Source organism: Triturus cristatus, chromosome 12 (assembly GCF_964204655.1).
Source record: "Triturus cristatus chromosome 12, aTriCri1.1, whole genome shotgun sequence".
In the NCBI taxonomy this organism is placed as follows: domain Eukaryota; kingdom Metazoa; phylum Chordata; class Amphibia; order Caudata; family Salamandridae; genus Triturus; species Triturus cristatus.
In genome coordinates this window covers 127,071,715-127,088,319 of record NC_140595.1, presented here as the reverse complement: position 1 = coordinate 127,088,319, position 16,605 = coordinate 127,071,715, and the positions used below count along the sequence as shown (strand labels likewise).

At 45.6% G+C, this 16,605-nt stretch overlaps 1 protein-coding gene across 1 annotated transcript in view; it reads left to right on the top strand.

Annotated features, from left to right (window-relative positions):
- The window catches only part of LOC146772865 (rho guanine nucleotide exchange factor 11-like), a 260,444-nt gene extending 248,640 nt beyond the window's left edge, over nt 1-11,804 (top strand). The window contains 4 exon segments of the mRNA XM_085637039.1: nt 2,654-2,792; nt 10,117-10,565; nt 11,290-11,379; nt 11,629-11,804. Coding sequence (XP_085493165.1) covers nt 2,654-2,792; nt 10,117-10,565; nt 11,290-11,379; nt 11,629-11,804 — 854 coding nt within the window.
- Nucleotides 11,805-16,605: the final 4,801 nt, after the last annotated feature.

Genomic DNA, 16,605 nt, shown 5'->3' with positions numbered 1-16,605 from the left:
CTCCACTGGAATGACCTTGACGACCCAGGAGTCAATATCCTAAAAGTTTTCCTCTCTGACCTTAACCTAATCCAAATCTGTGACAGCCCCACACATGATAAAGGCTCAACCCTTGATATAATAATTTCCACAGTGGACTCTACTCAGCTTGAATCGATCCTCCCCTGTGACTGGTCTCACCACCACATCATCACATTTTACATCAATGAAACAATTAAATTACTTTCTATCCAACCCACGAGTGCAAACATTTGGAAGAGGAGCCTAAAAAATGTCAGTTCTGACTTACTCACAACCTCCATTCCTAACATCCTGCTTCCCCCGGAAGGCTTATAGGATGTACAAGGTCTCACTAATCACTACTTACACTCCATGAACACGGTACTAGACAATCTAGCTCCGTTACAACTAAAAAGAGTCACCTCCAAAGACTCAACACCCTGGTTTGATGGTAGGCTAAATGAAGACAGACGATATTTAAGATTAATCAAACAAAGTTGGAGATCGCACCATCCTCTGACCACCTCAAGCTACTAAGAAGCACGAGAAACTCCTACCACAGAAAGATCAGACGATCAAAAGCAGACTTCTTCAGTAAATAATTAGACCAAGCCAAGAACCATCCCAGAAAGCTATTCAAACGAATCAAATCTCAATCTAAGGATGCACCCCACCGCCTCCAAGCTAACCCAGACTCACTACCGAATTGCGAGGATTTTGCTGCCTTCTTTACTATGAAGACAGAAAACATAAAGATGGACCTGCTCAACGACTTAATATCTGAGTCTAACATGGACACTTCACAGCCCCCGCTAGTAACCCCATTCACATAATCCGTAAAGTTCGACCTCAAAAACAACGCTTCCTGGTCCTCCTTTCACACCTACAGTGAAGAATCTATATTAAAAACTCTCACAGCCCTGAACCCCTCCAGCCATTTCACAGACCCTCTGCCCGCAAACTACATAAAAGACTTCATACCACTGTTATTGCCTCTATGTACCAAGATTAGTTCTGTGTCCTACCTATGGTTTGAGATTGGAGGCCAATGACAGGACACAGACTAACCAGACTGTAACTGTACTCAGAAACACTCAGACCCAAAAAAATAATAAGTATAATGGAAAGGACAAAGTCTCTTCCGCCTTGATCAATGCATGCTCCTTCCCAAAGCATAGACACTAAATAGCAGAACTCTTAGAAAATCATCATTTTGATCTTCTATGTATCACGGAAACATGGGCTGACCCCTCTAGAGGCCCAGAAATCTGTATTGCCACTCCGGATGGCTTTGTTGAATACAGATGCAAAAGAGTAAAGAAAAGAGGGGGTGGTCTGACTCTCATATACCAAAATGACTTTTCAGTCAAGATAGAGACGATTCCCTCCATGTTGTGTGAGGCATTTAACTTTAATATAATGCTCATTAATCATCAATCTTTTAAGGGGATCCTCCTATATCATCTACCGGGCCCCAGGGGAGATTTTCTATCAGCAATAGGAAACCTTCTGGAACCTGTTGTAGGTGAATCTAATTGTACCATTCTGGGGGATTTGAATTTTCATTTGGAAGCTCCCAAAGATAAGGATTCCATAACCCTTACCTCGGAGTTAGAGAAATGAGGTCTTTCTCAAAAAGTCATGAATCCTATACACTCAGCTGGGCATACACTGGATGATCTTTTCAGGAACAATGAGCAGATCTCTATAAAAGAGATCCTCCCTCTGACGTGGTCAGATCATTTTGCAGTTTTATTTGATATTGAGATACTGGATTCTTCCTTTCCACTCCCCAGCTCAATCCCCTCCAAACAGTTTGAGGCATGGAGTGGGATAGATCAGGCCCTTCTTAAACAGCATCTAATTAGCACCCAACCAGAAGAGTCTCCTGACCCAGAACTGGCCTCCACCAATTACACAGAATGACTTCAAAATGCTTTTACTAGTCTGGTACCGTTTAAAACTGTCTCTAAAAACAGGAAGGCTCCATCAGCGACTTCGTTCTCTGAGGCACTGAGGATGGAGAAACAACGCTGTAGGAAACAAGAAAGGCGTTGGCGCCTAGAGTATGACAACAAGGAGAAATCTCTCTACAAGCTGGCACTGGCAAATTACAAATGTCTTGTACTTCTAGAAAAAGGCAATTATTCCACTAGGAAAATAAACTGCACAATAGTAAGTTAAACAGCTGTTTCAGGTAGTTTCTAAGTTGGCAGGGCCAGAGGATAACTCCGCTAAGTTAGCATCCCAAGTTCTCTGCGACTCGCTAGCCAGTGACTTTCAGAATAAGGTAGGGCAAGTTTATTTGAACTTCATTGCCCCCACGGTGGGCTGGAATCAGCTGGTCGGAGATAACAAGAGTATGGACAGCTCCAACTTTATGGAATTCAGGCCAGTTTCAGTAGATCAGATCACTGATCTGGTTAACACAAGCAAATCAGGCTCCCCATTTGACCCTTGTCCCCAGTCAGTCCTGAAGCTGTTTCCAGACCTAATAGGCACCAACCTGGCCCATATTTGTAACGCTATGTTCAGTTCAGGCACCTATCCTTCCATATGGAAAAAGGCCTCTATTCTGCCGCTGCTGAAAAAACTAACCTTGATCCAGGAGAGATCAAAAACTATCGACCCATTGCGCGTCTCCCTCTACCAGCTAACCTCTTTGAAAAGATCATGAACACTCAGCTGGCACTATTTATTGAGGAGAATAAGCTGCTGGATCATACACAGTTTGGCTTCCTGAAAGGACATAGCACAGAAACAGCGCTAATTAAAGCGTCGGATGAAATTAGGTTTGTGATGGACAAAGGGGGTGCCGCAGCACTGGTGCTATTAGATCTATCAGCAGCTTTCGACACGGTTGATCATGCTACGCTGATCAATCATGTCTCAGCCTTAGGCATTGGGCACAAGGCCAAAGTCCTTCTGTCCTCATTTCTATCCAATCGCAACCAGTCAGTTAGTTTGGGCGACTTTACCTTACCAGTTTTCTGACTCCCATGTGGATTTCCGCAAGGATCGTCGCTAAGTCGAACATTGTTTAACATCTACGTTACGTACTTAGCACGAGTAATTAAATTATTTGGAATGGGTCTCACGTCCTACGTTGATGACACTCAATTGGTGCTTGCTGTGCACAAAAATGGAGATGCAGTTTCGGCCAGCTTTCATGATGGCATGCTTGCCATTAGTACCTTGATGTCAAATCACTGTCTCAAATTGAACTCAACCAAGACAGAAGTACTGGTCTATGGAAATCTTTTCCCAGGATGGTCTCCAGCCTGGTGGCCAGATAATTTGGGATTACCCCCAATCCCGTCCAGGAACGTGGGTGTCATTTTTGCTGACAGATTATCTTTTATACATCACACGAACGCTGTGCTCTCCTCATCCTTTTATCTTTTCAGAATGATAAAGAAATTGTTACCTTTTGTGCCGGCCAATACCGGAAAAAAGTTAATCGGTGCTCTGGTCATGTCTAAGGTTAACTACTGCAACAGCCTGTTAATTAATGCCCAGGAAAGGGTTCTGGGCAGGCTGTAATTGGTACAGAACGCTGCAGCCAGGATGCCGTCTGGTACTCCCAAGTCCATCTCTAATGTGGTGCGACTGCTCCATTGGCTGCCCATAAGAAGTAGAACGGAATTTAAAGCTCTTTGTATTACCTACAAGGTAATTCACAATACAGGTCCGGAATACTTGAAGAAAGCCTTTCTGGCTTACACGCGCATCAGATCTCTTCGCTCAGCAGCTGCTAAACTTCTGGTCGTCCCTAAAACCAAAAGAGCCAATTGGGGCGACAGAAGCTTCATAGTCACCACATCCAAATTATGGAATTCTCTTCCCGTGCAGATTAAGGCTAGTCCTACTCTGCTATAATTTAGAAAACAAATAAAAACTTGGCTTTTCAAGCAATAGGCTTTTTCTCACCAGGCATTACCTACCGTTCCAGCATATAGCGCCGAGATACCTACGGGTATTTGTGCGCTTTACAAGTTTTTAAATAAATAAGGGTATTTATGGTTGCCACAGGACAAGGGTTCTGATGTAATGGGAGACAGAAGAGGCTCAGGGAGAAAAGTATGGTTCTGATGTTGAAGAATCGATGTCGACAAACAAAGAATTTAACAAGTTGGACCGACAAAAATCCCCTGGGCACCAAAAAAGAGGAATGAATGACTATTGCATTTGTAAAGCACATCTGTCGCTCCCAAAAAAGCATCCTGGCACTGATCAGACAAAGGCAGAGTCCACAACCACAGGAATAATAGAAGAACATAAATATCACCAAATAAGTGTGTGACACAATTGATCAGAGGCCGTGAAGATCCAGGTTCACAGAAGTTTCGTGAAAAGAGGTTCAAAGTCAATAAATCTCAGATATCTATGGAGTGGATTCCAGGCCCTGGTCCCCACGACAGCAAGAGGTTTGCTACCCTTGGTCTTACACCTAAAGGTAGGAGGGGTGAGAAAATTGGGAGATGAGGATCTCAAGGTCCGAGAGGTAGTGAAATGGATGAATCTGGAAACTAGATATTTTGGCCCAAACACTCTATAAGCTCTAAAAGTGAACAAGATAATGTTCAACAAAATCCTCCTATGTACTGGCAACCAATGAAGGGCTTTAAGAGCAGCCTCTGAAAAATCTGTTTTTTGGCACCTGCATATAGACTATTGCAATAGTCCAGTCTGGATGAGATTAATGCAAAGGCCACTGGGTTAGATGTACAACCCTTCTTCAAGAGGGTGTTTAAGCAATCACAAGTGGGAAGGGGTCCCCAGGGGACCCTTTCCCCTTTGCGAATGCACGGGAAAATATTCTTTAGGGGCAGGCAGTGGTCCCAGGAACCTCTACCTGCCCTTAAAAAACTTAAACAAAAACGTTTCATTTTTGCTTTTTTTAAATGCATCCCGTTTTACTTTAAGGAAAACGGTCTGCATAAAAAAAAAACGCTTTTATTTATAAGCGGTCCCGGACATGGAGGTCTGCTGAGCCCAGCAGGCCACCATACCTGGGAGGGCAAGCCATTGCTAATGGGGTCGCAAATTGCGAGTGCCTCATTAATATGCATGAGGCATGCAATTTGCGACCCCATTAGGAATCGCTAACAGTGTCTCAGACACTGTTGTACATGACATTTAGCGACTCGCAAATTGTGACACGCAATTGAGCGCAATTTGTGAGTCGCTAAATGATGTAGTCGTACATCTGGCCCACTGTCTTTCTTGCTGCATGGGGGAACGTAGTCAAATAATTGTTTTCAATGATTTTATTAAGTTAAAACACATTCCTGCCACTGCAAGAGCTTTTTTTGGACAGACTTGCGATTCCTTAAAAGGAAAATCTTTCAAAGATTATAGGGCTAAAAACCTCACTAGATGCATTGGGTTGAAGTAAAAAGATACCAGTGCCCTCAAACCTTCAAAAGTGGACTCAAATTCAAAAGCTGATCGAGATCAGGAAGTGCTATAGAGAAGGACATTCCACCTCTCCCTAGAAAGAAAAGTTTACTGATGGGTGACATTGAATCCAAGGAAACGGCTATCAGTGCCAAAAAGTGAAAACAATGCCTCAATTCGAAGGGACTGAGTGCATATATAAGAAAAATGTTTGACAGATACAGAGCTCAAACAAAAATAAACTTCCAAGACAGGACATAAAAACTTAAGAGAGCAGTTTGATGAGGAAGTGGAAGCTGTATCCTGCGAGCATCTCCTGCACCACAGGAAGAACAATAGGAGCAAGCACAGAATCATTATTACGAAGACACACAACTGCTCTTTCAAAAGGATATTTAGCAGGAAATTGAAGCAGACTTACCCTCTAAAGCATCCCCACATGATGACTTAGGATTGTCCCATGCCCTATCAGGAGATCATCTCACACCTTGCAAGGTGTGGCTAAAACATGAATAATCCTGTTTTCTTCTGGTAATATTACTTCTACAGAGGAAAAACCAGTACTTGTCACTCTGATATAGAGTGATTTAGCAGGGTAGGGAGATATTTACGGGGCAACGATGAGGGTTGACAAAAATATAAACCATCTGCATTGAGACCCAGCATACATCACGCATAATTTACTACCTGACTCTTCTTCTCACCACTGCTTTAAAAGGGAGAACACTACAGCATCCATAGCCCCCCCTTGACCCTTCCAACCCCATCAAGGACAGCAAGCATCTGGATGCCGCGGGTGGAAGATGGAAAGAGCAGCAGCTCAGTGGAGGAACAGTGGATTCAACACCTGTCAGAGAAATTAAAAATATACCACAATTTTGGTGCAGGAAGAGAAAGCCAAAGCTAGTAGGGTAGTATACAACCAAAATAAAATTATACAAAAGAACACCAAGGTTCTTCAAGAAGAAGTGGATGAAATGTTGATTAAATGAGCTTTAGAAAAGGTACCAAAAAGGAACAAGAAAGGGAATTTATTAGGTTTATTTCCTCATAACCAAACAAGATCTCACCTTAAGACCAATATTGGATCAAAGAATCTTAAACAGATTGTCAGAATTGGAATGATCAAATTGGCAACTTAAAAGAGGCAATGCCGATGTTCAAAGAAGACTCGATGGCAACAGTAGACCTCAATTATGCTGACTTCAACAGCCTACTAAAAAGGACAATAGCAATTATCTCCGGTTTGTGATGGGAACATCCATTATTGTTCAGACTACTTTTTTGGGATAGTCAGCATGAACTAACTAATTTGGTGGCAGCACACTTAGGATAGCAAATGATATATGTGTACCTTTACTTGGACGTCTGGCTGATAAAAGGAAACTCATTCCAACAAAGCTAGAATGCCACAAACCAGGCCATCTGCATCTGATTTTCACTTGATTTCGCTGTTCATATGAAAAAATCCTAGAACCCCAATCCTTTGCAGAACAAGATATTTCTTGGCCGAAGGTAGATATACCCAGAGCAACAGCTTTTCCCATGCAGAAGAAATTGTGGGCATTACAGGAACAGATTCTCCTCTACTGTGGTTCACAGTCTCTTTATTGAGATGAGTCGTGCTCAAAGCATCTCATAGCAATCGCGTCATATGCATAGTTAGTAAGTGAACTACGGATACTAACCACTCAAAAACTATACCTTCAAGTTCACAAGATCAAGGTGGTAAAGCAAACAAGCCAAACTTCACCCTAAGATTGTTTAGTCTTTTTTTGTAATTCAATTAATTTTTCTACCCAAGCTCTTTCAGCAACAAAAGACGCACGCAAGAGGAGCACTCCTCACACTAGCTCAGCAGTTCTTGACTTTTGACTTCCGTGGGTTCTTAATGAACCACAATTGGAATCTGAAGGACCCCCACCTAAACACCTGAAACTCAAAAGAATGCCCAAAGATACAAAAATAAGTATAAAGCAAAAAAACTACAAAAATTATGAAAGTTTTGTTAATGCACAAACAAAAATCGAGATTTTAATGGGAAGGTTGGAGATTTTCAGAATGTGATTTTATTTTTCCATATACAAATTGGTATGCTAGGCTCTCTTGTATTGCTTTATCTTCTGTGCTCACTGATGGAGTTTTGCTTTTGTCTGAGCATACTAGTGCTTCAGTGAAGCCAACAGTTGCCCACATTACTGTTTGCTGTGCTTAGGCTGCTCTAACGAATCAAATTGAGGATACACACCTAATTTTTAGCCTCCAGTTTCTAATACAGGTTCCAACCACAAATTCCCCACCTTATAATACTCACCAGGAATCATACTGGACCCGGAAAATCACCGGTGTTAATGTCGAGCATCATCGTCTCGGAGTCAGAGAGGAGAATAGGTTCCTCTGGAAGTGGCGCCAAAGACGACGTAGATTGTACTGGGACCAGGAATGGTGAAGGCACTGGTGAAGGGGGTCAGTCTGGATCTGGGGATGGATCCAGAGAGCCCGGCTGGTGTTGAGGGCAGACCCACCCATGGTAATCCAGCCGGAGCACCTCTCGACTCAGTTGGGCCAGAGAGGGAGCCATTGGAACAAAGATGGAGGGCATCGCATCTTAGAATTCATTGAGTTGGGCTGGAGTCACTCCAGCCCTGGGAAACTCTGGGAACCGTGACGTGGACCTAGTTGTGGGTTCTGTGGGTTTGTTGGGAGACTTGTACCTAGCACACTGGGAGCAAAGCTCTAATAAGAATCAACAAAAAAATAGAAAAAAGTGATAAAAAAGACAAATTGCTCTGCCATAGAGTCCATCCTTAGTGCTGTCTGTGCCTCCTGAACCTGCTTCAGCTTCAACTCTAACTTCATGTTTCAGCGGTATTTCTCCAGCCTCATGCGAGGTACAGGGCTTTCTTCAGGACTTGGATTCCTGCTGCCCATAGTTTAGCCCAATTTGGCCCTATATATGGAACCTATGGTGTTGTGAGGGATCCTTTCACATTCATTCACATGCACACACATTTATACACAAGATCTTTATACTGAACATTCGGAATCCAGTCCTCTCTGTTTGGGAACCTGTGGAAATACAAGTCATAAGAAATGAAACACACACCTGTATAACTGATTATTGCGATTGGTTGGTCATAAATACTTTGTGCACATGTTTTTGTGCAAATATATGTGCTGCATAGACACACCCATCATTGCAAACATGTGTTACATGAATAAATTCATAGACCTCACTGTGCACAGTGCTGCTCGAGTGTGGCTTGTTTATATATCATGCTCATTAATTCACCTTACCCCTAATAGGTACTGTAATGGGCCCCATGGAAGGAAGTACAAAAGGAGCCCTGTAATCACACATTGTAATGTTAAGAAATATGAGGTTTGTTGTAGTAGTCTCACTAAAGTAGAATGAGTTGTTTAAAGTAATGAAGTTTTAGAGAACCAACAGGTAAAAATAAACTTGAGTCCTCAAGAAGGCATGCCATCCATGTTCCTACTTGTGTTGTGCTTCTGGATGATATCTGACTGATATGCAGATCTTTTCTATTAGTGCGAATCCTGTGTGCATGTCGTGCCCTGCCCGGATCCCACACGTCACCAGTGCATGGTGTCAGACATACAGCATTATGATGTAACCCACTCATAACATGATGGTAACCTAAGCAGTAGGACACTATTGTAAGCTCCTAAAGTTGAATGAATGTAATACCTTTGTATACCGACATAGGCTCAAGTGGTTGAAGTAGTGAACACTCCTGGCCAGAGTCGCTGCTCTCTGCCCCTGCAGTTACGCTGTTGTGCCACTGCCGCCTACTCCTCGCCGGTAGGTGTTCGAGGCACGCTGTTGGCTGTCGCGTTTTGTGCCCATTGACCTCCTTCTGTCTGTGTCTCATTTGTTGTGCCTGGTGTTGGTCTATTTTCTGTGATTCTGTCTATTTTCTGTGACTGTTTTGTTCGTTTTGTTTTTGCCCCTTTTTCTCGTTGTTGTGCCTGTGCCCTTTGTTTCTTTTCCTCTGTGCCTGTTTTCACTGCCCTTTTTCTGCCGCTGCTGCCTCGTGGCCCCTCCCTCCCTGCCGTTCCTGCTCCCACCTCATAGCTCCGCTTCCCTTTCCCCTCCCCTATTTAATAGTGGCAAGCCCGACTGTGCCCTTCTGCGGCTGACGGTGACCAGCACCAGTAACCCTGGTTCTCCGACCTCCCATAGCTACGACTCAGCTGCCATCCTCGCACTCCACCCCAGAAGGAACAACAACTACCAGCTGTCTATGCCGAGTACCACCCACAGCCAGTTCAACTGCCGACACTGCTGATAATCCTTCACCGCCTTCCCCACCCCTACGACAGCCGAACCCACACCAGACATCAGCCCCACTGAAGCCCTGAAGTGCATCCCCCTCAGCATGCGATTGCTGCACAGACATGCTGTAGAAATCTGGGACCTCCTTGACACCCTTCCGCCAGACGTTGCCTTCTTCACGGAAACCTGGACCAACGCCTCCTCCGCCCCGCCATCCCCACCACCCTCCCTGACGGATACAAGATCTAGCAGAAGGACAGCCCCAACTGCCCAGGAGGAAGACTCGTGATCGCACAGAAGAGCTCCCTCCAACTCTCCACCTCCAGCACAAGGAACTCCCCCTCCATCACCGAACACCTTCACTTCAAGATCCTGACCAGCCCCAGAACAACGTTTTGTGGTACCCTCACCTACAGACCCCCCGGTCCCCGTGCCTCATTCAACACTGCCATCACCGACCTCATCGCACCTCAGCCCATCACCTTCTTGGACTACATACTAATCGGAGACCTGAACTTTCACCTCAATAACCTCAGCAACCCCGACTCCACCGCCCTACTAGACAACCTCACCAACATCGGACTGAAGAAGCTTGTCAGCACCCCTACCCTCAAGACAGGACACACCCTTAACCTCATCTTCGCAAGAGGGGACAACGTCCACTTCAGCCACTCCATGCAGCCCCTCTGGAAAGACCACCACTGCTTACATTTCTTGTTCAACACTTCCACTGCTCACAAACCCACTCCTCACCCTCTGCGAAGGAACTGGAGCAAGGTCACAGAGGAGCACCTCAATTCCACACTCATCCATGACCGTCTTCCACCTCGACCAACACAAACTTTGCAGCCACTGAACTACACCGGTGGATCACCAACTGCGCAGACAAACTCGCACCCCTCCGCAAACCCGACAGACAACGCCCGCTGAAGGCCACCTGGTTCACCACCAACCTTCTAGAATTGAGACGCACCTGCAGACGCCTCAAAAAACGATGGAGGAACAGCAAAACCACTGAAGACCAGACCACCTACAAGAACGCCATGACCGAATACCACCAACTCATAAGATCCACCAAATTGACCTTGATCCGGAACAAAACCCTAACTAACTCCAGCAACTCGAAGGAACTCTTCAACATCATACAGCAACTCACCAAACCCCCAGCGAGGCCACGGATGTCGCACCCTGCCAGGACCTTTGCAACATGCTCGGCTCCTAATTCCACCTGAAAATCAAGACCCTTTACGACAACTTCAGCGAACAAACTCCAGAAACTACCTTTCCCTCTAGCAATGTCAGCCAACCCACCATCACTGCCTGGACCCCGGTCACCAACGAAGACGCCTCCACATCCATGAAGAGCACTCACTCAGGAGCCCCCTCGGACCCATGCCCGCCGCACATCTTCCACATAGCCACTGTCGCCATGGCACCTGAGTTACAACGCACCATCAATGCCACCTTCTAAACTGGCACTTTCCCAGAAGACTGGAAACATGCAGAAGTCAAGCCCCACCCCAAAAAAACCTCTGCGGACCCAACGGACCTGTAAAACGTCCGCCCCATCTCTTTCCTTCCCTTTGCAGCAAAAGTCACCGAGAAGATCGTCAACGCCCAGCTGACAAACTTAATCGAAAAGAACACCATCCTCAACTCTTCCCAATCTGGATTCTGCAGTAACCACAGCACTGAAACTGCCCTCCTCTCTGCCACAGACGACCTCCGCACACTCCTTGACCAAGGCCACACTGTGGCTCTCATCCTACAAGACCTCTCCGCAGCCTTCGACACCGCCTCTCACCGCTCTCTCGCAGCCAGACTCCACGAAGCCAGCATACAGGGAACTGCCTTCCACTGGCTCCGCTTATTTCTCGCCAGCAGAACCCGAAGGATCAGACTCATGCCTTTTCTCTCTGAACCCACAGAGATCAACTGCGGAGTACACCAAAAATCATCGTTCAGTCCTACGCTTTTTAACATCTACATGGCCCCGCCCGCCGCCGTCAGACAGCATGAACTCAGCATAGTATCCTATGCCGACGACACCCAGCTCATCTGCTCCCTCACGAATACACCAGACTCCGCTTCAAGGAAGGAATGAATGACGTCGCAGCCTGGATGAGCAGCAGCTGTCTGAAGCTCAACTCGGAGAAGACAGAAGTCCTCGTCCCCACCCCCTCAGCCTGGGACAACATCTGGTGGCCCACCGCATTCGGCAACTCCCCCACCCCCATGGATCACACCCAGAAACTCAACATCATACTCGACTCCTCCCTCACTATGACCCACCAGATCAACGCCGCCACCTCCTCCTGCTTCAACACCCTCCGCAAGACCTTCAAGTGGAACGACCCCGAATCCAGAAAGACCGTCACCCATGCACTCATTACAAGCAGACTGGACTAAGGAAATGCCCTCTAAGCTGGAATCAACAAATCCCTGCTAGGCAAAGTCCAGACCATCCAGAACACAGCAGCCAGACTTGTTCTTGGCGTTCAATGACATGACGCATCACCCAACACCTGCGAGACCTACACTGGCTCCCCATCGTGAAGAGAGTAACCTTCAAGCTACTCTCCCACGCCTACAAGTCTCTCCACAACACCGGACCCAAATACCTCAACGAAAGAGCCTCCTTCCAAATACCCAAAAGAAACCTCCGCCGACCTCACCCTAGGCGGAACCCTGAGTATCCACAGAACCAGAGCGGGTGGAAGAGCCTTCTTCTACATCGCAGCAAAGGCATGGAACGAGCTCCCAGTCAACATCAGATGCTCCCCTTCTCTGCACACCGTCAGGAAGAGCCTCAAGACCTGGCTATTCAGCTGACCCGGAGCTGCCCCCACACCCAGCGCCTTGAAACCCTCACAGGTGAGTAGCGCGCTTCACAATTCCCTGATTGATTGAACACTATGAGCCATAAGAACACAGCGTCTTTTACGTTGCTTAATTCCACATAGCATAGTAGGAGTATTATAACTGGAAGTTGGAAAAATAAGCTCATGATTGGAATAGTGAATATTGTATGTATGTAGTAATAGTTCCTGTGTTCTTGTATCTCAAACTCCATGGTTTGGTATTAATAAATTGTAAATACATGTACGGAAATCTTAGTGATAACATGGCTTTAGGAAGCATGTCAAGTAGTCAAGGTTTCTGAAAAGCCTCAAACCCATTCTTGGCATCTTTGACTCTAGCATTCGATAAACTATCATCCAGGCAGTAATTCTGTCAGGGCTAGACTATTGTAACGTCTTGTGCCTAGGCACCAAAAAAGACACCAGCTTGTCCAAATTCGGGCAATCAGGCTGCTCTTTTCTCTTCCAAAGTTTAGCCCTGTTCCTGGTCTTCTATACAAACTGCATTGGCTCTCAGTGGAAAAGCACATCCACTTCAAATCCCTGTTTGTTGCTCATAAGATTCTGTACTTCCAAAGGTTCCCCGTTTTATCTAATCTTGTACTGTTGTACCTACCCTCCCACCTCATTCATTCAGCCAATCTTAATCTTGCCACTGTCCCAAGTTCCAGGAGAGCCAGAGCTGGAGGCCTCTCCTTTCCTGCCAAGGCCCCATTGCTCTTCTCCTTCTAATGACAGTCCTTGTTTGTTAGGCTGCTAGTTACAGCATTTCTATCACTGGAAAGCCTGTTTTTGGGCAGCTATGCGCTTTATAAATCCACTAACATAACATGTATAAGAGGGATGTCTACAATGTGGATATAGTCATGTTTGTGTGGCGGGCCTGCGTGTTGTTAAAGTCAGCTAACGTATGAGAATCATTGCTAGCGTCAAGAGCTCCAGATCACATATTACTATCCTGTCCTGATGATGCAATCGGTCTTGCTTATGAGGCACCCACTTGTATCCATGGCATTTCATCATTCAGACCCTAAATGTTTGCTTAAATGTAGTACATACACCTTTGCTCCTTAATAAGTTATAACCTTTGGGTAGGGGTATAGTTATTGTTGGAGATCATCATCGCTGGAGTGACCCACCTAAGATCATTGTCACTATGTTGACGTTCGAGGAAATGTGCTCTCATCCTGGTATTATGTTGGTGTCTGAAACTACTTCTATGCTCTCCAATGTGAATGCGGATCTCTCTAGATATCATACCTATGTAGCAAAGACTGCAGGGGCATATGATTACATAGATCATATTGTCCGTGTTACAATTGGTATGTGATCTGATTTGAAATGTCTTGTCTAATCCTAGATCAATAGTTTTGGTAACAGAAATGAAAGGGGAGATGCCACATCTGCCACAGGGATAGCGTCCGATTCCATTTGGGACTCCCCATAATGTTGTTATAGCTTTAGTCTGGTTCTGTGCCGGCTCTGGTGGGCACTGGTAAATTCCTGAAGCTTTTCACTCATTTGAATGAAAACAGGAGAAACTGCCAATCCTTGCCACTGTATTGAGAATCTTCCAATGTTTTGTTTGTCACCTGATTGGAGGTAGCAGAGAAAGTCATGACATGTTATTTTCTGATTTTGTGGTGTAGGATGAATTTTAGAAATCCTGGCGATTGCTATTATGTTATCTTTTTGGCGTTTCTTTACAATATTTTATGGTTATTTACATGTAGTCAGCTTTTTAGACAACTCTGATGCTTGTTTATCTTATCTAGAGATGGTAGAACAGATTAATCTGATTCTTAAGAATTGTCCGAAAATAAGTTCTTCTTTAGTACTTGTGGATGGTGGCTGTCAAATGTAAGTAAACATCAGAGCAGCTCTCGAAAGGCCATTTGTTCATTTTGCTACAGCAAGTTCTGTCTTTTTGGAAAAAGGAGCGATAAAGAGTGCCCCTGCTTAGAGATCAGAACTGGGTGTTACTACCATTATTTCCTAATGCCAAAAATGGTGCACGTTTTTGTCATATGTTTGATCTCAAACTCTCAATTTATTCCTGTGGAAAGACAAATCCAAGATGCTTTCGCTGGCCCAGATTCTATGCACCCTGGATGCAGGAGACTGAATGGTAGTGTTAGACCTGCAGGGTGCCTATTTCCATGTCTTGGCCCTGCAGGCCCACAGGTGCTATCTGCAGTTCAGGGTGGGCCACAAGCATTTTCAGTTTGCCATGATCCTATTCGGCTTCTACATTGCCCCTTTGGTATTCATGAAAGTGATGGCGTGGTCCTGCATCCTGTTAATCGACCATGCAAGATGGCACATGTGTGCTCTGCAGTTGGATCTGATGTCTGAATGGGCCCAGCACCAAGGGTGCCGTGTCAGTTTCCATTTCAGTTTCAGGGGAGACTGCAGAGGATCAGTGGTGGCTGCCTTGCCACATTTGAACCAGCAGCAAACCCTGTACCTACCCCTCCTAGCGGTGTTGTTGGTGACATACGAGCCACTGCTGGGCTGGGTAGCTCATCTGGGAGAGGTGGAGCTTAGACGATTCTGGTCTCCGGCAGAGCCCTATCGCCACATCAACGTGCTGGAGTTGCTGGCCATTCGCCTGGCGTTGAATGCCTGCCTGACGTCCATCAAGGTAGGCTGGTTCAAGTCCTCACGGTATTGCAAGAAGCAGGGCGGGTGGGGTACTGGGCTCCTTGACAGAAGGCCCTTTACCTCTGGAACTGGTTAAATTATCAGGACATTTCCCTGATTGTGCACCACTTGATGGGATCTATCAATGCCAGGGCAGATGCAGTCAGTCAGCAACGCCTAGTGGAACACTAAATGGCAGTTACACACACAGGTGGCTCAGGGCATCATCCAGCAATGGGGAGAATCTTAGATTGATCAATTTGCCTTTGCAGAGAATGTCCAATGTCAGCATTTTTGCCTACTGGAGTTCCCAAAAAAGACTCTGTATGAAACACAGTCTGCCTAGAGTGGAGCACAGGACTCCTGTTTGCCTTCCCGCTGCTACCTCTTATATCCTGAGTCCTGAACAAGATCAGGAAAACTAGCCCAAGTCATTCTAGTGACTCTGGATTAGACCAGGAGAGTGTGGTCCCTAGAATCTTTGGGCATGAACATCCATCCTCCAATCAGTCAGCTGCTTGTGAGAATCTTCTGTCGCAGCACAGGGCAGCGTTTTGCACCCAGGCAATGTACACCTCCATGCCTGAAGATTGAACTCCACCAGTTGACAAGATTCTGTCTCACTCAAGATGTAGTGGGAGTGAACCCTGCAGCCATTTTGTCCTACAAAGTCTTAGTATGCTGGACGCTGCAACACATTTGTTGCCTGGTGAGGTGCCTGTAGTGTGACCAATTGCTGGCCAAACTGTCAGATGTATTGCTCTTCATTTTATCTTTGGCCCAGCAAGGATGGGCCCAGTTAAAGGCTATCTGTCTTTCCTTTCAGCCTTTTTGTATTTACTGGATCTACCATCATTGTTCTGATCATCTGTTGTGATGCGATTTCTCAAAGATTTGGTCCACCTTTTTTCTCCCTAATTCCTCTGTGTTGGCACATTGGACCTTAATTTGATCCTTACTTTCTTAATTGTCTTCCTTTTTTTTTGCACAGCTGTCCTCTATGTCTCCTGACCCTGAAGACGGTCTTTCTTACCATGATAATCCCAGCTTGCACCATGAGTGAGCTTTAAGCTTGATCAGTCAAGCAGCCTTACACCACCTTCCTGCCTGGACAAACTGGCATCTAGAACTTTCTACTAAAACTTGTGACTTCCTTTCATGTTGGAGAGTTCATCATTCTTCTGACGTTCTTTGCCCCACCTCAATCCACACAAGAAGAGAGACTCCATTGTCTGGACTCCAACAGAGTACCCTGCTTTTACATCGATCGTACCAAAGACCATTGGTGGACGATCAGCTCTTTCTGGGGTTATCGGGGGCAAAGTAGTCCAGAAAAGGACTTTGTCCCAGTGGATAGGCCTCTGTATTAAGGTCTGCTACATGGTGGCCAAGAAGCAGCCT